This window comes from Cucumis sativus, chromosome 5 (assembly GCF_000004075.3).
Source record: "Cucumis sativus cultivar 9930 chromosome 5, Cucumber_9930_V3, whole genome shotgun sequence".
In the NCBI taxonomy this organism is placed as follows: Eukaryota; Viridiplantae; Streptophyta; class Magnoliopsida; order Cucurbitales; family Cucurbitaceae; genus Cucumis; species Cucumis sativus.
The window spans coordinates 2,105,349-2,129,172 of record NC_026659.2 but is presented as its reverse complement, the minus strand read 5'-3'; the positions used below and the strand labels follow the sequence as shown (position 1 = coordinate 2,129,172).

At 30.1% G+C, this 23,824-nt stretch overlaps 3 protein-coding genes across 3 annotated transcripts; 2 read left to right on the top strand and 1 right to left on the bottom strand.

The window, feature by feature from the left end:
* The first annotated feature begins 8,783 nt into the window (after positions 1 to 8,783).
* LOC101206054 (homeobox protein knotted-1-like 7) lies at positions 8,784 to 12,900 on the top strand. Its single transcript, XM_004143891.3, has 5 exons — positions 8,784 to 9,558; positions 9,677 to 9,797; positions 11,976 to 12,166; positions 12,313 to 12,444; positions 12,528 to 12,900. The coding sequence occupies exons 1-5, from the start codon at positions 9,238 to 9,240 to the stop codon at positions 12,666 to 12,668; spliced, it is 906 nt and encodes a 301-aa protein (XP_004143939.1). The 5' UTR covers positions 8,784 to 9,237; the 3' UTR covers positions 12,669 to 12,900.
* Positions 12,901 to 16,991: 4,091 nt separating this feature from the next.
* LOC101205821 (bifunctional dTDP-4-dehydrorhamnose 3,5-epimerase/dTDP-4-dehydrorhamnose reductase) lies at positions 16,992 to 18,896 on the top strand. Its single transcript, XM_004143890.3, has 2 exons — positions 16,992 to 17,607; positions 18,066 to 18,896. Exons 1-2 carry the CDS (start codon positions 17,158 to 17,160, stop codon positions 18,516 to 18,518), a joined length of 903 nt encoding a protein of 300 aa, XP_004143938.1. The 5' UTR covers positions 16,992 to 17,157; the 3' UTR covers positions 18,519 to 18,896.
* Positions 18,897 to 20,727: 1,831 nt separating this feature from the next.
* LOC101220052 (molybdenum cofactor sulfurase) lies at positions 20,728 to 23,340 on the bottom strand. Its single transcript, XM_004143948.3, has one exon. It carries the CDS (start codon positions 22,767 to 22,769, stop codon positions 20,835 to 20,837), a length of 1,935 nt encoding a protein of 644 aa, XP_004143996.2. The 5' UTR covers positions 22,770 to 23,340; the 3' UTR covers positions 20,728 to 20,834.
* Between the last annotated feature and the right edge of the window lie 484 nt (positions 23,341 to 23,824).

Below are 23,824 nucleotides of genomic sequence, written 5' to 3'. Positions count from 1 at the left end.
CAGTTCCTTTTTCTTTTTACCGCTAATATACAATTTCCCTCCATTGTTCTTCATACGTTGAACATTGTATGTGTTTCCCTAAGTTGAGCTTTTGTTTTTGTACAAGAGCTTTGGGCCTTCTGGCCCAAGTTTCTGTCATGGACATTGAGAATGTTGTTGGCTGATTCGACTGTTGTTTACGTCACAAGACACAGCAGCAGCATCATAATTTTGTTGATCTTTTGTCCCCTTCCTTTTCCCTTTTCCCTTTTCCCTTTTCCCATAAAATCCCATTACTTATTTACTATTACTTTCCATGTTTCTTAATCACCTTTTACATACTTGAGGCTTGAGGGGCAGAGTATGAAATGCCTGTCTTCTAAAACCCTTTACCCCCAAAACTATTTGGTTCTCAGATTACAAATTCAATATACTTTTTAGTAGGTCATAAACCATTCCATTTCAATTCTTAAACACAAATTCAATATCAAACATCTTAGGTTCCACAAAACTAAACTAATATCTAGAGAAGCTTTACACCGGTTAAATTGCAAATTTAATCAATTAAAGTATAATTCTTATTCTAATATTTTTGAATTATAGAGATTAAATTCTAGTATTTTTTTCATTAATTTGTAATTGAAGATTGTGTATCCGTACGAAGTAGAAAATGTGTTTGGAAAAAACATGTGTTATAGAAAATCCAAAAATAGATGCTAAATAGCAGAGGTGATAGAACCAAAGCTACGTACAACTTCCCTTTGATTCTTTTAATGTCAGAACAGTTCATTCATTTCCAATCTAACAATTAAAATGAAGAAAAATCTATAATTTAACAATTCCTCTTTTTCTTTTCACACTTTTATACTTTTAATATATATTGAACTTAGAGATGAAATACAAGTGTTTTAAAATTTAATAAAATAATAATAATAAAAAAAAGTTGAAACTACTCATAAAATATAACAAAATTTACTGAAAAAATTTAAAATAAAAATGTAGAAATATTGAAATGGTATTGTATTTTAATTAGAAAAAGGTAATTGATTAGACTGAATGAAACCAAATTAGCTTTATATATAACTTACCCCCACTGTTTATTGATCAAATTATGGTTTAGAATTTAATATACAAAAATAAAGAAGAACATAATTAAACTAAAACCAAATATATTGACTTTAGAAGTTTCATTCATTAAAGTGTTTTTCTTTTTTAAAAGGAAAAAAAGAAAAGAAAAAGAGAAAAATGTTTAGAGAGAGAGGCGATGAAACAAAGAAAACGATAGCTCAAGGTTTGATGTGGCTCCCACCTCCCTGATTTTGACTACTCTCTCCCTCTTTTTTTTCTTTTTTAATTTCTTTTGTTAAAGATTTAAAAAAGAAAAAAAAGAAAAAAAGGGAGGATGGTGGGGACCACATAGACGCGCGTCGCTATCTAAGGGGAGGAAGGAAGGAAGGGGTAGATGACAAAAGAGGAACAGCTGTTAAGTGAGGCCCACGCACTAGTTGCCGCCACCTCCACCACCCCCCTCCCCCCCTCCTTTTTTTTTTTTTTATAAATTTATTTTATTCATATTTTCACGCATTCCATGAGATCAATCGGACGCCTCAAAATCTCTACAACCCCTACCCGGGAATATCAAAGCAGTCCCCATCACAATTTTCCAAATATCCTCTCAACAATTTCTACCATATTATTCTATTTAATTACCTCCTTCCTTTCTCAAAATTCAATTATTACAATTTTAAACCTATTTTCACATATGATTAATTGTGTATTACTAATTATACAACTTTTATTTTCATAATATTATAAATTTGTCCTCCAACCCACCCAACTCCATGCCTCCAATATATATGGACCAACGTTTATGCTACTTTTTTTTTTAATCTTTTTAAAAATAATTCTAAGCTTTTCAATCTTTCTACTTTAGGCTTCTTCTTTTCTTTTTTAATTTATTTCCCCTTCTCTTCGTTTACTTCTCCACTTTCTTTAATTTATTAACATATTTTACAAAAATATATTTCATAATTCATCTAATATTTGTTTATGGTATGAGCTAATTTTCTTAGTATGAAAAAGAGTTGGAGGATCCCAATAATTGATTATGTGGGTTTACATTTGTTCACTCAATTAACATAAAAGTACCCTTCCTCCGTTGTTAATTTGGAAAAAACATCCTTCAATTCTTTCAAAATTTATAAATAAATCTTTTTTCAATTTTGGAGTTGTAATTTAAAATCAACTTTATAATTCATCAACAGCATTTAATGATGATTTAATTTATATTAAATCAAGGCAAACTAATAAGGACAAAGATAATTAATTACATAAATCCGTGTGATGAGTAACTATAATCTATAGTGACTTTTAATTATGTTATTTTAGCATCTACCTAACTAATCATTTAAGTTATAATCATCTACTCAAAACTAATATATATCTAAGTAATTTTGTTTTATTAAGATTGATTCTAAGAAGGTTTAAGTAAGCAACATTATTAATGCTTTTATTGTCTTGTAATCTCAAAACGGAACAATTTTTTTATAAAAAAAATGTACAAATTCAAGAAAAATAAATAAATAATTGAAATGAAAGTAGTTGATGACCAAAGGAAAAATCATCTAGAAAAGCCATATGAAAAAACATAAAATTTTATGAGTGGAATGAAATTTGAATGACTATTGAATTTAATTATAATCGTATTTTTGGTTGTATAAGGTAATGATGGATCGAGAGTTTAGAAGGTACATATGGGCCAATAAAGTTGAACGGTCTATGACACACTTCTAAATCCTTGGTTCATAACCGTTAATGTAAAAATTATTTTGATTAAGTCACTATTCCAAAGGTTAACAATAAAAAAAATTAGGAAAATAGAGAATATTCTCTTTCATTCTTTTTAATTACAGAGCATATGGTGAATATTCTAATGATCAAATTATGATTTTCAAAAGTGTAAAAATATGTTACAAATTAAGTAAGAATATTTTGTGTTATTTTAATCCTATAAGAATTAATTCTTTACGGCATTTAGTTCATTTTTCTTAGATTTTTTAAAAAAATGAGATCCCAGTGACAATTAAAAAATTTCACTCTCAATCAAAGTTAACAACTTTTATATTTATCAAATGATAAAGGTTTCCCAATCAACTGTCAGAAATATTTAAGTTCAACCTATTCAATAGGTTAAAAGTTTGAAATTTTCTTTATTAAAAGTAGAAGAAAAAAACTATCAAAATATTAATTTTGTTGGTTCCTCTTATATTTGATAGGTTTAGATCAATTACCTAATTTCAAGTTTATTGAATCTTAGTACAGTAGCTAACATCTCGCAAACAATCAATTTTGTTGTGAGTTTGTTTCATCTGGCTAGTCTCAAAATGTAAAAAAAAAAAAAAAAAACTATTTTGTATTTTGTTCTAGAACTTAAAAAACAATTGTTTTGGTATTTGCTATATTATTTTGCATGTAAAATCCACTCACTAAATCTTTCACTTTAAATCTAAATGACTAATTGAAATCACACTAACATTGTAACAATCCTAGTACACAATTAGTTTATTAAAAATAAAACTAAGATAAGAGAAGGACATAAGCTCCTGTTATTTTAGCTCAAATAAACATTCTAAAGACTAAAACGAAATAATTTTAAGAGTTTAAAGACAAAAAAATTAATCAATTTTAAAATACAGGAACCAAAATATTTAACAAATTTGAAGGTGATTATCGTAATAGATTAGATCTAATTATTTAATAATATTGATTTAAATTGCCTCCCATCGAATTGGTTCTTCATACTTTATCTATTTCTATTAATTTGTTTATTGGAAAAACGTATTATATTTTGCATGAGATTTAATAAAGAAAAAAAAAAGTACTGTATATGCTGATGTTAGGATAATTAGTTGTTAGATTATGGTATTAGTGAGGTGGCATACTTTAATTAATTAAGGATTAATTTTCATATGGTTTGATTAAATTGAAATTGAAATAATGGGTATGATCAGAACTTTGAAGCTTTATGCTATTTAGAATTATATATTTTATCTTCAATAATATCAAATTATTTATCACTTATATGCCTTTGATTTATAAAATATTTTATTGTCTTTGATGTTAAAATATGCTATGTTTAATCCTATAGTTTTGTTTATATTGAACATATACATTTTGTGTTTTTTACATTAAAAAGATTAGGTACAACTATATTTGTGTAGTAATAGACACTCCACACCCATAAACATTTGTCAAGTGACAATCTTTTTTACTGTATGAAAAATAGGAAGCATTTAATTAAGTGCAAACTATTGATTGTACTAATAGCTTATAAAACCAAAGTTGAAATTTGAAAACTAATATTAGTTGTTTTTATTTTTAAAATTTGGTTAAGAATTCAATCATTATATTTTGTAACAAAATAATTAACAAACAATATCTCAATATACCACATTAGGGATATTAATGATTACCAAACACAATCTCAAACGAGATCTTACTACACTGGTTAGACATACACAACGCTTAAGAGAACATTTGGGACCAAGAAATAAGTTATTATTATAGGTGAATAATATAATAATTTGTGTTTTGGGTGTAATTAGTTTACAATATAGTATGTGTTTGATGTGCCAACTATTTTAGTTTGATAAGAAAATAGTAAACACTATAACGAATAGTAAATAAGGAAGCAAATTTAGGATTTTGCGAGATAGTGTTTATCATACCTAACTTTGAACTTTAAATAATGTTTATTGTAGCAAAAGATGGTCATTATAATCTTAAATAGTTCTTGTCTGAAACCACCCTAACTTTAGTCATTACCCTATTCCTCCCAAAAACAAAAAATGTTTTAAGAAAATTTCCAACATTCTTGAAACTATATTCAAATATTAAGCTAAATTAAGGGAAAGAAAAGTGAAAAAAAAAAACTACATATTTTGTTGAATAGTTATATAGTTTTAGTTTAATTTAAAAAATTGCTTAAAAATTGAAAAAAAATGAATAAAGAGTAGGCAGAATAGAATAGAATAGAAGTAGTAGTTAATACTTTATATATATTAATTAAATTTCATTTGCTAAGTTAGAAAACAAAATAATTATGAATTAGATACATAGGATGCCTATCATAGAACGCTATTTAAAACGTGAAACACACACAAGTTCACACAACCCTATGATTGAGCTCAAATATATTCAACCCTTCTTCCCTCCCATTAATATATATCTATTTCTCTATACCTTAATTAATTTGCTTACTCATATATCTATCTATATATATATATATATAACATATGCAAATACAAAGGAACTCATAGCCATCAATTTCGAAATTTTAACTTTTACTAACCTTTCTTCATTAAAGATGGTTTATGAGAAGAATTATTAAAATTACTATACCCTATTTAATATATCACTTCTTAAAGCTGTAATAGAAATCTTTTGGATATTAACTTTGTTTTTGAGGACTCCCTTAATTTTAGGGATGAATTTTTGTTATTTGATCATAGACTTGGCACTAATACCCTCACCTTCTTCTTTTGACTTCACCCATGTTCAAATATGTTAATTACAAAATAATTTAAATGTAAAAATTTCAAGGGGCTTTTTAAATGAAAAAAGAAAGGCAAATTATTTTTAAGTTTTTAGCAAAATTTTCTACCTTTATTACAATTCAGATAGACGTTAATAAAAATTGATACAAATTTATCATTGGTAGATATAGGTAAAAGTCTATCAATGCTTATCAATGATAGCAACTAATAGAAGTCTATTGTTGATCATTATTACTGTTAGTGATAAAAACTGATATAAGTTTATTGTTGATAAAAAATTTATCACTAATACTATCCGTGATAAAAACGGATAGAACTCTATCAACGTTTTTTTTTTTTTTTTTTTTTTTTTTGTTATTCTTGTAGATAGTGTGTAATTAACATGCATGTATATGGTCTTAATAATGAAACAATCATATAACAGGTGAAAGGTATTAGACCAAATTCATCATCAAATAAATGAAGCCCATCTCTAAAATCGTGAGGGAAATCCGAAGAACACAATTTGAATAAAATATTTTCAACTACAACCTAAAAATAACTAGTTATCTATAGCATTACAAGAAAATACAAAAAAAAAAAAAAAAAACTAATTAAACACTAATTAATCTAAACTAAAGCAAAACAAATATTAACTCAAATATACTAAATGTCTAATAAACCTTCTAAGCAAAAAAAAAACATTTGTCCAATCGTCCGAGGTAACTAAGTGAAGCTTTCAATCTTCCAACTTTTTGAAAAAAAAAGATCGAGAAGTATAGACCAAATAAGAAAAATTTATCTCTAATTGAGAGACCATCCGTGGATGAATTAAAGCTTTAATAATTTCAAGGTTGATAGTAAAAATCTATACTAATAATAATAATAAAAAAGAGTAAATCTTACCATTAAAAAGCAGGAAAACAACTACTAAATTATTAGAACATACTGATTATCTAATCAGTCAGTTTCATCCTAAAAGCCTTTTAAAGCATTTTAAACATGGAGGACAAAATCTTCCTATTTTCAAAAGCTAAGAAGGAAATATATATATATATTAAAAGATTGAAGATAATTATTTGATAATATATTTATATAAAGATTAGTCAAATCCTGCCATCTAATTATTACAAATCCACTACTATTTTTGTTTCCATTCTCACTCTTTTTGCTATTTAATTAATAATTTACAAAAACTACAGTCTCATGAGCTGAAACTTTTGAATTTTAAGAGAAACGAATATAGAGAATAATAAGATTAATTAACAATGTGATTACACACACATATATAAATTAATTATTTGTATATTTTTCTCTTTTATTAAAAACAACACAACTAACACATCCCATCCGATTTGCCCAATCAATACTCCATTTCAGAGGATCACTAAAGAAAAAAAAGTATAAGAATAAGAAATGGAGGTAGGAGGGTGATCGAAGGGCTAGGATGGATCCGATGAAAGGAAGAAACCAGATTAGCCGGTAGTTGATGGAAGTGGGAGCCACCGGCATACCAACTTGGCGCGTAAACGCTTCTCCGGAACGAGTTGGTGCCAAGTCATTTTGTGTCTAACCAACCGTTTCCTTAATTCTTAATTTTCCAATTTCCAATTAATATGTACATATTATATTTTTAAAAATATATATTTAATAGAGAAAATGTTTTTCTTTTATAAAATAAAAAAAAGGTATAAAACAAGAGCTTCAACCATGCACAATCGTGACAGCTCAACCCTCAACCAGTTTTCTTAAATGTTAATTTAAACTTCTATTTATCTATCAAAATCAAATAACATTCATTTTAAAAATATAACAATATTTATTTTGCGGATTTCATTTGACCTAATTTCAACCTAATTCTGATAATATTATGGTTTTTTTTTTCTTTTTGTAATTAACAAATATATATATACTTAGAAGAATTTTGTAAGGGTTTAATTTGAATAATCTTCTTATGTTGCCCAAGTTTTTTTTTTTTAATTTTTATTTCTTAGTTCCATTAATTATTAATATATTATTTCTATTGACTATGACTAGTTTCTTAATAATATAAGAAAAATATCGGGTGGGATTTAATACATCCAAGTACATGAACGAAAAATCATAATCATAATAATAATAATAATGCATGTGCTCTCTATAAACTAAAAGTACATACTTGGAATTATATTTATCTTTTTGTTGAAAAAAATCTCAATATTGGAAAACATGATGTCAAAATCAAAGTTTTTTTTTAGATGAGACAATATATTTTGACCATATTTTATATTTTTGTTGTCTCTTTACTTAATTTTGGAAATTCAAATGAGAAAATTAGTGGTTTTTGTTCATTTATAAGCCACTATTGTTATTTTTAGTTCATCCCAAATATATTCATAGTAAAAATATAAACAAATTTTGTTTAGAGAGGACTTATTGATCAAAGATTGGTTGAATAAAGACATAAGAGACCAACCATATCTTTATCCAACCAACAAATTATTTTTGTTTTAGAAAATAGATACCAATCCCCTCCTAGATGGACATGGATGTCAATAATAATAATAATAAAATTATATAGCATAACTTACCCTTACGACTCTTTCGATCTCCAACTTACCTTAAGTGGAGTTTGCTACGATAGTTCATTCAATACTTGACTCTCTTGCTTATCTATGCTAGGACTGTTTGAAAATCATTACTATCGTGTCTATGGTCTTTAATTTCACAATTTGCAATCTAGACTAAATGTAGACCATTATATATAACAAATTAAAATAATTCACACTTCAAACTCGTGTTATTATAACTCTTACTTAAGAGGTGTATTGTAGAGGTCCATCAAGATAAAACTAATTATGGTTGATTTTATTCCTCAAAATAGTTTTTAAGTTTTTTTTAGTTGACCTCGATTTTATCAGCCGGCTCGCTTTTTCGATTTATGATGCTCATGATAACAAAGTCAACACCAAAGTGAAAAAACATCTTAGATTACTACAAAAACAAGCACGATAATCAAGATGAGTATTCCATAAGAACTTTGGATTCACACGAAACAAACAACCACTCAGATATTATAGAATTGGTTGGGCAAGTTTTAGGTCTTTCTTTGGACATCTTATCTTCCCTAAACCTAACCTAATTAATTAATAAAAATACTGTAAAAGAAAAAGAATCAAAAGTCCAAAAAAAGAAAAAGAAAGAAAAGAAAGAAAAAAAGGAATTGAAAAGTGTCAGGGATTGGGCATAGAAGAGCAGCTTTATCTCCCTTTCCTAGTAATGATTCCGTAGCTCTCTTTTATCAATGCTCCTTTACCTCTTACCCTTAATACAAAACAAATTCTCTCTCTCTCTCTCTTTCTTTCTTTATTTCTTCCTTCTTCTTCTTCCCTTCCTTCCTTTTCTCTGTTTGTAAAATTTTCTGAAATTCTCAGACCTGGTGCAGAAAGTTTTGTGTCTCGGATCCCTATATACTCTTCTCTCTCTTTCTTCTTCATTTCACACCATTAACGAGAAAACTGACTCTTCTCTATCAACATATTCATTCAAAACTAAATCCCAACAAACCCTTTTTTTTTTCTTCTTCTTCTTCTTCTTCTTCTTCTTCAATCACCAATTTCACTATTTGGGCTCACTCATTTCTTCTTTTTTCCTTCTTTACTTTCTAATTTACCTTTTTCTACACAACCCCTTTTTGCTTTTTTCTGCTAATTTTAACTTGGGTTTTTCGAGGGGTTCATTTGAAATGCAAGAACCTGGGTTGGGAATGATGACTGCTGCAGGTGGGTCTAGTGGTGGCTTAAGCGGCGACGTTTCGGTTTCCGGCGAGGGAGTTCATAACAGTCAACTGAAAGCGGAGATTGCTACTCATCCACTTTATGAGCAGCTTCTTTCAGCTCATGTTGCTTGTCTTCGTGTTGCTACTCCGATTGATCAGCTTCCGATGATCGATGCCCAGCTTTCTCAATCCCACCATATTTTGCGCTCTTATGCTTCTTCTCAACAGCATCACCAAAATGCTCATTCCTTAACGCCTCACGAGCGACAAGAGCTTGACAATTTTCTGGTGATTTTTCTTTCTTTATTTATTTTAAAGAAAAGATTTAGTCGTATTTTGGAAAGTGGGTTGAACTTTGTTTTTTAATTTATGATGGGGTTTCTTTTCTTTTCTTTTCTTTTTTCAGGCACAGTATATGATCGTTTTGTGTTCTTTCAAAGAGCAGCTTCAACAACATGTGAGAGTCCACGCAGTTGAAGCTGTTATGGCTTGCCGTGAAATTGAAAACACTCTACAAGCTCTTACAGGTATGTACATCTAACTATCTCATCTCAATTCTTAACAAAAATCCCTTTAAAACAAGAAAAACAAAGATAAACCCATGATTTATCATCAGTTTTGAATGTGCATAAAAGTCTCGAAAATGTTACAGCATGAATATGTGCATGGTTTCTTTGTGTTATGAGTGTATAGAGATGTTAAAACAAAGGGGGGTTTTGTTTTGGTTTGAATTCGGGTCCAAATGAGGGTAAAAAAACAAACACCGGAGGATTTTTTGAAAGGGGTTTTTTTGTTTTGGGGGGTTTGAGGGATGAGGATTATGGTGAAAAGCAGCCATGGAAGTGGGTGCAAAAGAGGTCCCTACTTGTGAATACCAAGATTGTAGTTGGGAAAAGGATTGGTCTGTTGGGTTCGGTGAGGGTACCACCAATAGGGGACACCAACAGATAAGGTTGCTTGCCCCTGGCAATACTTGCGTTCCACTGTAAACAATAATAATATTCTCCCTATTATTATATTTCTTCATCTTTTTGCTTTGTAAAGATAGTACATGAACCTAGCTAGCTACTTCTTTTTCCTCTCTCTTTTTTCTTTCTATATATAAAAATAGACTAAAAGAGCTACACTTATCATATATGATTACATTAATCACCAACTGATCATTTTTAATCATTCAAGTGACCTAATATTTTTTTAGGATATGGATATACCCAACGACAAAGCTGTTATGTTTTTGTAAACTTAACTTGCAAATTTGGCTATGAGTTAGAAAGATTTAGAACTTATTGTATGTGGTTTATAAATAGAATTTAGTTCATTCTCACAGTTTGATAAAGTCCTCATGTTTAGTTTAACCGTGCTTTATTGTTCTAGTGAGATATTCTTATACACCACCTGATCCTACGGTGCTTTAGTATTTTATTAAAAGAAATCACTAATCCTAAGTTGGGACTATTAATGAGGTTTTATTTTTTTAATTTTATCACAACATAGAGACTAAATAAGATATTTTATTTTAGTTTTTTTTTTTAAATAAAAAAAGAGAAAAAAAAAACCTCTTTCATTGGTGAGTGAGTGACCTTTCTAGTTATATGATTTAACAAAACAATCTGGCGAATGAAAGGGTTACCACTCAAGCAGTTGATTGGATGGGTTAAAGAAACTAGGCATTTTATCATAAAGTAATCTGTTGCTTATTGATTGGGTTTGCCAGTTTTAGACCTGCCCTCCTATAACTACAACTACAATGGTCCCTATTCTCAATCTCCATACCTCCATGAAGTTCATGATCAGTTATTCTGTCTGTTTTAAATCATCTCTATTTTGAACCCTAGCATTGAGAATGCATAGAAACTATTCATTACTGCGTCTGCCAATGGATGCTGCTGAGGACCTAAGGGCTGTGGTGTAGGGTCTTAAATACCAATGCAAGCTTTTGTATTAAGGACCCTAGGCCGCCTAAAGGGCATTGGAGGCTCATCCTGACAGTATTTAACTAAATGCTGCACTTTATGCGGCTTTTTTGGTCTGTTAAATTTGGATATGTTTAAAACTAAATAAGACACCAAGATTTGGTAACTGAACAAGTCAAACTATTTATTATTATCATTCAAAATGTTGACATTAATGCCTTCTTTTTGAGTTGGAGATTCAAATTCTATCTCCTTTATTTTAAAAATCTACTGTGCAAGAAAGTTAAAAGTGCTTTGTTTAAATTAAATTCAGCTGGATTTTCTTTATTCTACTCTGAACTTTTACAAGGACTAGTTGCTAAAAGTACATAAAAGTATCTTATTCTACAAACTTCGGGTGGTTTTGAATTCTCACACCTTTAATTTTATTTATTGTTTTGGTAGGAGAAAAAGTCAAAGATATGTTGAAATAACAAATAACATGTGGGTTTAATGTCATATCAAGTCATGTAGGAGAAAAGGTTGTTAAAATATAATGAGATTTTAAGTACAGTTAGTTGATGATGGAAGTGGAACCGTCCTTGTTATTTTCTAATGGAAAAATATGATTGCTACAATTATTGACACCGCCAAAGTAGATTAGACCTTGCTTCTTTAGTTGCTGATATTAACTCTGGTCAAAGTTTGGTGTCTTGGATATTTGAAAGGCATTTTCCATTACCAAACATGGAGAGACATTAAAGGTTGAAGTGCCCTTTACCAACTTCGTTTGCTATTTATCATGTTCCGTAGGAGTAAGCCTTGGTGAAGGAACCGGTGCAACAATGTCGGACGACGAAGACGACATTCCGATGGACTTTTCGCTCGATCAATCTGGAGCCGACGCACACGACATGATGGGATTCGGACCACTGCTACCAACTGAATCCGAAAGGTCGCTGATGGAGAGGGTCCGCCAAGAACTGAAGATTGAGCTGAAACAGGTTCCCTTTTCATGATTAAAAAAGAACTTTCCCATTACATACATTGCAGATTAAAAGGGAAAGACAAAGAACTAATTTATATGAACAAATTTGTGGTGTTGGAGATGAACCTGATTTGGAGTCTAAAATGTGGTGGTGTGTTGCAGGGTTTCAAGTCAAGAATTGAAGATGTGAGAGAGGAAATATTGAGAAAGAGAAGGGCAGGGAAGTTACCTGGGGATACAACAACAGTTTTGAAAAACTGGTGGCAGCAACATTCTAAATGGCCATACCCAACTGTAAGTAAAGAAAAAATAAACAAACAAAACTCCCATCTTCGAAAATGGAAAACCTCTATAATATTTCGTGTTTGTTTATCCAGGAAGACGATAAGGCTAAGCTAGTGGAGGAGACAGGTTTGCAGCTGAAACAAATAAACAATTGGTTCATCAACCAAAGGAAGAGAAACTGGCACAGCAACTCTCAGTCAGTGACATCTTTGAAGTCCAAGCGCAAGAGATAAAAAGAAGAGACAGAAAATTTTTCATCCAATTATAATATGAAATATGTTGTAGCTTTTGGTAAAAGGTTATGCTGACAGAGAGAGTAACAAAAACATGAGATTAAGCTTACTGTAAAATGAGGTTAGAGAATTAAGGATATTGTGACAGAGATTTGATTAACATGTCTTTTCTTTAAGGTTGTAAATTGTTGGCTTTCTTTAATACATCAAATTCTACATTTCTTGCCTTTCATTCTTTTTTTTTCTTTTCGTAATTTTGGATTTTCTCCTTAATAATTTTATCAGATGATGAGCTATTGTTCTTATGTGACGATAAATGCTATATATACATATATATATATGTGAATTTGATTCATTCGACGTAAGAGTTATATTCTTTAGATTAAATTACAAAGTTACGTCTCAATAAATTTTTGTCTATTTAACTTGAACTTTAAAAAAGATCTATCTTTTAATGACTTGTTTGTTTTACACGGAAAACTATGAAGAATTTTGAAAAATCGGAAAAACATTGTTTTTCATAAAATATAAATGTGAAATGAGCTTTTATGATTTTTTTTTTTTTTTTCCACTCCACTCTAAGTCTGCTATTATTGTTCATGAGTTAAGGAATGTACATTTCGTAGTGGTGATCTTTTTTCAAGTTTTGAATTTTTTTATCAGAGAAACATACAATATAACTAAACGATTAATTACTTGGTGCACCCAAAATTATTTTTACATAAAAATATACTTCCATTTGTCATGACACGAATTTCGATTGCTAAAATTATAGTTTTACATGATAATATACTCCACTCGGTCGACGAGATATTAAGTTTATCTCTAAAATTTTATTTGATATTGGCATATAAAAAAGAAGCAACAAAAATGTTGGTAACGTGAATATAACATAAATAATAGAGATTTTAACTTTAAAAACTATAAAATATTTATTTATTATAATCTCTGTTAATTGAATTGAGAAAAGTATGTTAATAACATTGCATGTGAATTTTCTTCTTTTATGCATGGCATTGCATTGAGGAGAAACATAATTATTTTATTAATGGTTGTTTTAAGTTGGTGATTAATTGGAGATAAAAGGTGGATTAAGAGAATTAATTACATGTTCAACTTTTGATATCTTGATGGGCAAAATGATTAAATTCACCACCAACCAAAAAAAAAAGGGCTAATATATCGTTATTCTATTATTTAATTTTATATCTATAGTACTCTAAACTCTCAATTTCTCTAATCTTGAATCATTAATTTACTCAAAAGTTTAAGCTAGCTAGTAAGAGTAAATTTACCTAACCTTCTTTACCTGGGAGCTACGAAATCGGTAAAATTTGATACATAATATTAAATGAGAAGGAAAAAACTTTGTAAATATGATAACGTCTTATATCACAAATTTATGTGAAACCTTAAGTAGTAGAAAAAAAGTAAAATATTTATTGTAAAACTAACCCGTACGATATTAATTGAGAAGAAAATAAACGACTTCAAATGGTCAATTTATTTTGGACATTTAACAATGCAACCGACACTATCTTTTTTAAAAAAAATTCAAAGTATGGGCTGTTTGTTAGGGCCCAATAGTGGGCTCCCAAGATTGTCATGGGCCTCAAATTCATAAACATGTCTAACCATGTCATTCTAAATAATGAAAGTCTTTTTCTTTTTTCTGTTATGCAGGTCCGATTGATAACACCGAGAATATGCTATCTAATTATCTCGCTTAATTTAGAATTTTTATTATAATTTTACGTAGTTTACGAGCAAATCAATGGTTGAATTGGATGTTGATGTCAAATTAAGACTAAAAGAAACAAAATTATAGTGAGTAAATTAGACAGCGTTTCAAGGGTAAAAGACACTATTGTCTTTATGCGCAAAATGCACATAGCACCACGATACTCTAAGTTCCGTCGACGTTGTGAGGTTGTTCCCTAGAGCAAAAGCAACGTTATGTTTTATTTATATAAGGTGCAACAATCTTACCCTTGGACTGTTAACTATTTGTTGATTGAGAAATCATTTGTGCTTCTTGTGTTTGACCTAGTCACACTAGTAAGACTAGCTCTTATGAATAGTTCAAATTTATCATTTGGTTTGGATTTAGGCGATGAAATCTAGCTCGACCACTTATTAAACTAATTAATACACTTTTAACTGATAACTAATTTAAATAAAAATTTCATAAAAATCAATTGAACCTAAAGTAATCAAGAAATTAAAATTAAGACTTCTAAAATCTAAAATTAAAAAACGTGCGACACTATTTGAATCATACATAAAGTTATTTAATAGAATATATGCAAAGAAGAACGGTTCAATGTGCTATAGTCAACATTATATCTCTTAATATATAGTTTTGATTAAAGATAAATATTACCATGAGCTCATATAAAATAATAAATAAATGAAGTCCAGCTCATCTGATCTGACCTTAATTGTGTTAACTTCAAAAGAGTAAATATTCAACATTAAAGGAAAAATAAGTTGATCTCATTGTTAAAAAAAGTAAATTTTTATCTAATTAAATTATTTTAAACTTTAATTTCATATAAAAACAAATATATAGATATTAAACAATATTGAAAAAGTCAAAACACATTAAACAACAAGATTAAAAGTTTAAGAATTAAACAAGATTAAATGTTTAAGAATTATTTGAAAATTTGATCAAAATTTAGTAGATTAATGGTCAAAATTAGCAATTTTTGGATCATGTTAAAAAGTACTTTTAAAAGTTTAATAACCTGTAAATATAAATATAAAAGATTAAGAACTAAAATTTTGACTTATTCTTATAAAGCATTTTCTATTTTAAGTTTTTTTTAACTTGGATTAACTTAAAAAATGTCTAAACCTAATAAAATAAAGTTTTATAATAAAACGTCTTAGTTGATAGTATCAACTATGAACTTATAAATTGTATAAATTTAAATAGTGGATTATGTAATTGTCCTCATTTTTGTTGAAAAAATCTCGTATAAATTTATAATTCAATTAAACTTAGAAGCTTTTCATAAATGAATTATTTTAAATGTTTAATTTAAACAAAATTTTCTTTGAAAGCTTTTTAAAATGATTGATTTATGAGAACTTATTAATTTAATTGACTTAAATTATAAGTTCCATATTATATTTGGTTGGTCACAATTGTGTAAATTGATATCCCGGTAAAAGTTCAAATTTTAAATTTATATAATTATTAGTTTGGAATTTTATTTAATGTAATATAAAATTTAAAAATTAAAATTTAGTAAACATATTTTTATTGGGATTTCTTTTTCTTGAAAATGAATTGAAAAAAAAAAATGAAAAAGAAAAGAAAGCTTGTTTTGATTATTGAAAAAAAGAAAGAAAAGAAAAGGAGAAAAGCTATTGGCATCTTAAGATTTATGACTATTGTAAAAACTTAAATATTGAGGCCAATATCCAATAATTAATTTGATTCTTATGTCACTAATGTTTATGAATTAATTTAAAAGAGTGAATTAAAATTTTAAAATTAATTTAAATATCAATTATAATAGTAAAATTTAATTAATGGTTATATAATTAATTAATAAAACATTAAACACGAAAAGTTATTATTCGATGAAAAGTTAACTTTAAAAAAGTAATGGAAACAAAACTTAAATTCGAAAGTAAAATTATTGAATTCTTAAATTTAAAAACATAACTTAATAAAAAAAATAAACTAAAATTGTAACCATTTAAAATATATAGGTTAAATTGCTTACAATATATAGGTTAAATAGAATTAGTTTGAAATTAAAAACAGAGACACTATGTATACAAAATATATATATATAATTCATATTATTACATTTTTTATTTTGTAAAAATAACAAATTTAAAATTGATAATCCTCTAATAATTCAAGGTATCTAACCATATGATATCATTAATCACTTATCATATTTGTAAAGAATAATTTTTTTAAATTAAATATTTTTTATTATTTAATGCATTTTTGTATGAAATGTAAGTAAAGTTGAATTTTGATAACAAGGTAATGATAATAAGATTACATGTTATTGTTTGGTATTGATACCATAGGACGTTGAATGTAATTGCATCCATAAAAATGAGGTGATATGAATATGAATATGATTAGCATGAGAAATATAGACAAAATTTATAGTTGTAAGAAAATGCGAAAAAAGATTAATAATTTATTTGGATTTGGATTTGGAGTATTTATTAAAAAAGAAAAATTCGTAAAATTCTGACACCACATTAATTCATCCCCAAACCGAAACCGATATATTAGTATTTAATTTAATTCACATGTAAAGATATATATATATATATATATATTTCTTTCAGTGTGTGTGTGTACATGAAATTGAAATCCTCGAGGATTCAGATTGAAGAATTGGTTCAATTTCTTGGATCCAAATCCAAAATATATTTCTCTTCCCATTTCCTTTGAATCTCTTCTTCTTCTTCTTCTTCTTCCTCAATCCTCTTCCTTCTGCCATTACCCATGGGGATTCTCGCTGACAGTGGGTCAGTTTCTACTCTCAAGTTCTTGATTTACGGCCGGACTGGCTGGATTGGCGGTTTGCTTGGCCACCTCTGCCAAAAACAGGGTATTGATTTCACTTACGGTTCTGGCCGCCTCGAGAACCGCGCCTCCCTCGAGGCTGATATCGCCGCTGTCAACCCAACCCATGTCTTCAACGCTGCTGGAGTCACTGGCCGACCCAACGTCGATTGGTGCGAATCGCATAAGGTCGAGACCATTAGAACCAATGTGGTCGGAACCTTGAGCTTGGCCGATGTGTGCCGTGAGAGAGGCTTGATCTTGATTAATTACGCCACTGGCTGCATTTTCGAGTACGATTCCGCACATCCTATCAATTCGGGGATTGGATTCAAGGAGGATGAAATCCCTAATTTTATTGGATCCTTCTATTCCAAGACGAAAGCTATGGTGAGCTACTGATTTTCACTGCTTCATTGTTGTTTTGTTGTTTTGTTGTTCCCCCCTGTTTAATTTTGATTTTGGAAAACTTGAAGTTGTATGTTTTTAGTTGCATTCTGGAAATTTGAGTTCAGATCTGTAAGACCAGAGTGAATGGTTTTGTTTAGCAATTGAAATCAGTCGCTGTTTTGATTGATATTTGGGATTATTTTAAAGGCAAACCGATCGTTTGGAGATTGGATTTTTACTTGTTGGAGCTTTTGAATGTTCTTTAGATCTGGATTGTTATTACCTTCATTAGAAATGAAACTTCCTAAGGTTCAATCCAGGGCAGCATTGTACTTTGTTATCTCCAATATTCTGATAATTGATTGCTTCTAGTTTTTGATGAAAATGTATCAAATGTGTTCTTTGAGCTTGATGGCTGATCCCATTTTCATGTCACTTCCACATTTTGGGTGTTAAAGGTTGAGGATCTGCTGAAGAACTATGAGAATGTGTGCACTTTGCGCGTACGGATGCCTATATCCTCGGACTTATCAAATCCTCGCAACTTCATTACAAAGATTACTAGATACGAGAAGGTTGTCGACATCCCAAACTCAATGACAATCTTGGACGAACTCCTTCCAATCTCCATTGAAATGGCAAAAAGAAACCTCACTGGAATATGGAACTTCACCAACCCAGGAGTGGTGAGCCACAATGAGATCTTGGAGATGTACAAGCAATTCATTGACCCCAATTTCACATGGAAGAACTTCACTCTGGATGAGCAAGCCAAAGTGATCGTCGCGCCACGGAGCAACAATGAGCTCGATGCAACCAAGTTGAAGAACGAATTCCCTGAACTCTTGTCCATCAAGGACTCTCTCATCAAGTATGTGTTCAAGCCAAATCAGAAAACTCCTACCGCTTAAAAACCCCCAGTGGCAGTGGTATTTCTGCTCCATATTTCCTCTTCTTTGTATTTTGTTCTTTGCCATTTCTGTTGATTCGAATCTTTGGCGCCGAGCTCTTGAAAATCAAATCGTTTCCCCTTTAGCATAGAACATAGAAGCTTGATTATGATCCATATTCGAATACCATATCTATTATTTTGTTCTTATCATTATTGAATAAAAGTAGCTTGAAATGATGTTGTGGAGTTTCAATTTAGACCATGTTATGGGGAGAACAAGATGTAGCAATTTGGTATTTGTAACTTTGCTGATTTTGGGTATAAAATGTTATTGAGAACTTCTGTGCTTTATCAGTTATGGTTTCTATTTTGTATGATGAAAATCATCTTTAATGTAGTTGTCAATTTTCTCAACTGTTGCAATTGCATCTCAAGGCTCATAACCACAAGAAGAAAAGAAAATATTTCCTCATTCATTACTCTTATTTTCTAGGTCCGAGAAGTTTGACTAAATAATTCATAGGATAGTTCACCTATAGTCTTAACATTTGGTATTTTCTTTTATTCTATTAATGTTTCTTTTAATGATGTTTCTATTTCAAAATTTTCGGTTCTGTAAAGAAAGTAATTAATTTCGATGACATTTTGTGATCTCAATTATCTTTAAATTTGGTTAAATTGTACACCATATTTTGAAATATCGGTGTAAATAATATTACAACACATAACACAAACATTTCCATCTACAAAAACTTATTTTAAAATTGAGGTTATTTATTGTAATTGAACTTTGAGACTTTTTTAAAGAAAATTGTGTCGGTGTTTATAAAAATAAAAAGGTAAGGGAAGCAGTTAAGTCTTACATAAAAATAGTCGCTGTCTTTATTTATGACTTCGCTTTTGCCAACAAATATCATAAGTAAGAATAAAATACTCCAATAATAATTATTTGACCTAAAAGATTTCGTTCAATTAAAATTGAATTTCAAAGTTTAAATACTGAATTTGTAATTTAAAAAGCTAATATCAAAATAAACTTACATAAATGACGTTGTAAATTACCAAATTTTATGAGGCTCTATCAATCTTTTTGATTGAATGAATGCGATTTCCATAGACATGGAACTTTTTAAAAAAAAACTTGGGAGTGGTTATGGTAAATGGTTGGTTAGAAGTCTTTTAATTCAAATTTATTAGAAAAACAGATATGTTCACATCAATTTTTTTTTTTTATACATTTTGGTCAAATTAGGATTTTTTTAACAAAAAAAATTACTTTATTGGATATAAATTCTACACTACTAGCTATACTTAGATTGGAGGTAGAGGTTGATAAGAACGTGTGGAACTGAAAAATTGAACATAATATAATGGATATAAGCATAAATTATTATTAAAAAGTTAGACATTTTGATCTTCCATCTCACTGTTGTTGAATGGTAATGGAAAAATCAAGAAAAGGAAAGACAATTGATTTTCACATGTCTCAAATAGTGAATTTATAATTTGGACGAAAAAGATGACATGTAGAATTAGAATTGTCTATTAGCTTTTTACTCGTTACAGATACTCCTATATATACTTATTAAAGAGTATAATAGTATAACAAGCTTATAGTATAGAGAGTGAATAATAAACTTATTTTCTTTGAACTACATGTATTTATACATCAATTGATTTATGATTTTCTTTTCTTCTTAGAACTAAGATTCGAAAGTTAAATTTGGCTGATTTCAAATTCTTTAACCTAGAAACATGCATTTACCCAAGCTAAAATTAACTTTGCTTCAACAAGTAGTTTGAACATATGCGTGCTCAACTCCTTTCCTTATGCTATCCTTCGCCTATAGGACTTAGGGCATACATTTGACACAAAGTTAAGCTTTAGGCAAGGTCGCAACCAAGGAATCAAACTTCTTTCTTTGATTTGATTAGTTTTTGAGATGTAATTTAACTTTGAGTTTTGTTTGTTTTTCGTGTATATATATATATATATTTTAGATTGGTTCATTTCTAATTTTCTTTCTTGAATTCAAAATTATCTACAAAATAAAAAATTTAATTTAATTTAAAGTCTAAATCATGAACAGAAAAAAGCATAAAGTAATTATTACTGGTAAGAATAACTTTAAATCTCAATTTGAATCCAAATCAATTTTAAGTTTATGAAAAAGAAAGAAAAAGAAACTTAAAATGATGATTATCGAAAGAGTAATAACAATATAATAAAAGCATGAATAAGATTTGTGAAATTATAGTTTAAAAAATGAAAATGAAAAGTTATTAAAAAAAAGAAAGAAGAGGAAGAAGAAGAGGAAGAAGGAGAAGGAGATTTTCAAACTTCAATGGTTTTTTGATTAAGAGCCATATATCTCCATCTCTCTTTCTCCACAAAATCTGCATCCAAAAACCTTGAAACAAACGCCCAAAACTTATAAACATCTTCAAAATTCGTCAAAAATCCAATCCCTGCACTCACCACTCTTATCCGACAATGGCGTTTCTCATTTCTATCAATTCTTTCTCCTTCCTCCATCGCTCTCTCCTTCCTCATCTCATTTTCCTCTTCATTCTTATCCAAGAAACTTACCTCCTTCACAATTCCATTGCTCAACGAAATATTGCTCCGATCAGCAAGCTTCTGAACCATTGCTGGGTCTACTTTTTCCCCTTTCCAGTCGAATATGTTGAATGCCACGGCGGGTCCTCGATTGATTTCGATTTTCGGGCCGTAGATTCTCACTAGAGCTTTAGCAATCCTTCCTTCTGGATTCGGGTGTTGTAGATTCATCAATGCATTTGTTAGCCAATTGATCAGGTATCTTGCTCTAATGCTTATTAATCTTAGACCTACTGAATCTGCATGATCTAAGCCTCTGCAATCCATGTATGAGTTCATTTCTGTGTTGGTTGATCGAGTGGATACGAAAGGTGTTGTCGATTCGACAATTCCTGTGATTGAGAGTTCTTCCTCTTCGATTTCTGTGGCTTCAGTGATTTCAGGTGAATTTCGCGACTCTGGTATAGCTAGATTTTGAATTTCTAGGGTGGGTTTTGAAATTTGTTGAGTTTTGGTTTCTGTAGTTTCAGGTTCTTCTGTAAATGGAAATGATGGTGATGTTGAGATAAGAGTTATAACGCCAATGTTTGCAGGGGAGGTGAGTAAACTCTCCATCAATGAAACATTGGATTTCTTGATGAACAAACAACCAAACCCCGATGGGTTTTCGCCAAAAACTTTGTAGAAAGAAGAAATTAGAAATTCAGGCTTGAAAAGCGAGAGGCCTAAAGTTTCCATGTCTTTTGGCCCTAGTGCACATGTATCTAGGCAGACATCCCATTCGTTATCTCGAGCTATGTTCAGCCATTGATATGAATATGGGGTTCCTGTTAATCTTGACTGAAGTGGGAGTACAAATAACCCCCTTTTGTTCATCTTCATCTTCATCTTCTTCTTCCTCTTCCGTTTACTGACTATTAGTCTTCTTAATTTTCCGGTAGAGATGTTTAGGTTTGGCCATAAGAACTCTGCGGAATAGATTCTTGCTCCTTTCTTCCTGGAGCTTTCAACCATCAAATCAACTGCCTCACTCTCGTGATCATAAACTGTGATCAAATTTCTGTTCTGCTGAAAAGGGTAAGTGTCTGCTAGTAGTTTGAAGGCTGATGATTGATTGGCTGTGAACACCATAGCATAATCATCTTCTGATAAGTTCATAAACTTCATAATTCTACTTCTAATTCTAGACTCAAATTCTGATTCTTGACCACCATTCTTCACCTGGGAATTTGGTTTGACTGCTTTATGGGAAATGTTGAAGAATGGTGATCCTGGGGAATGCAGAATTAGAGGAGGGGAGCCTGGTGGAGAAGAGGAAGAAGCAGCTGGAGCCATTGGAGAACTCTGCTGTTGAGCAAAAGAAAAGAGACACTGACCATTGTAATCGAGACAAACATGTTTGGAGAGAGCAAGATGATTGTATTCATCAGCTCGGATTCGGTCGATCTGTTGTGTGTCAAGGTAGAGAGGGTATGCCCTAATGAAGTAAGTAAAAGCATCCTTTAGGGTAGGGATGGATTCATGATCGGAGAATCGAGCATCTGGATGAAGAGATGTTTCCGTTGTGCCATGAAAGTTGTATGCAGGAGTTGAAGCTGCAGAAGATCTGTCAATTGCAGTCTGTGAAGAATCAGTAAGACCGAGAAATGGGGTTCGACAGCAGCCTCGAAGGCAGGCCTGTGAAGCCTCTCTAATACAAGGAGACTGCATAATTCTGAAGTTTGATCTGTATGGAACATTGATAAGAAAGAAACAACCTTTTTGGTCAATAGTTTATTTGTCACAACCACGTTGTGATGGAGAACAAATTAGCTCTCTCATTAATATGGGAGGTGAAACTTCAAAAGAGACAAACAAAAAGATCATTCAATTTGTGGGTGCGGTTGTCGTAACAACGCCTTTCGACATCAGTGTAGAAGCAGATGGGATCTTCTTCAAAAGAAAGGTAACAAATAGAAAATGGCAAATTGGAAAGCTTTGGGGGTGGGATTGGGATGGGAGCTCTTTCATGGAAAATATCAGAGAAGGAGAATGGTCAATTTCAACCTCTTCTTTCTTTGTTAATGCGTTCACAAAACGACGTGTCGTATTCGTGAAGTTGTTTGATTATTTGAGTTGCCTTTTCACAAGCATGTAGGAAGAATAGCAAAGAGTGATGAGACAATTACAGTTTATTGACTTGGAAAATATGATAAAATCCTTAACCTTTTTGACTCATGAAAACTCTTCTAGATATTTTTCTGCAATAATTGCATTTCTACAAATTTCAACCTAATTTCAAAATTTTCTTTCTCAGAATAGTAATATATTTATTGAAAGAATATATATAAACTATGCATTAGTTTATGTTACACATTTATCATATATAGTAACTTGAAAGGCGACTTGAATTTTCTGAGTAGTTTGTACTCTCTAAAAAAATCCCTTCCTTTGTAAAATATTAATAAAAAAAAAGGACCCCTTCATTTCCTTGTCTGTTTGATTTTGGTATTCTATTGTTGAAGAGTGTTTACTGTTTATGTGTGATTTCTGGTAGAACCAAAAATTTGCATCTCAACTAATCCAAAACGCAAAGCTACTAATTTTAAGAAATCGAAATACAAGCTTTATCCATGTTCTAACTTTAAGGAATGAAAAATAAATTGTAAAAGCACTTTACGATTACAGAGAAAGGGATGAAAGCGTTCTTCTTTATGTTGGTTGTTTTTCCGTAGAGTGTGTTCTGTCAATCTTTCAGTAAATTTTCTACCACTAAGTTATAGGAA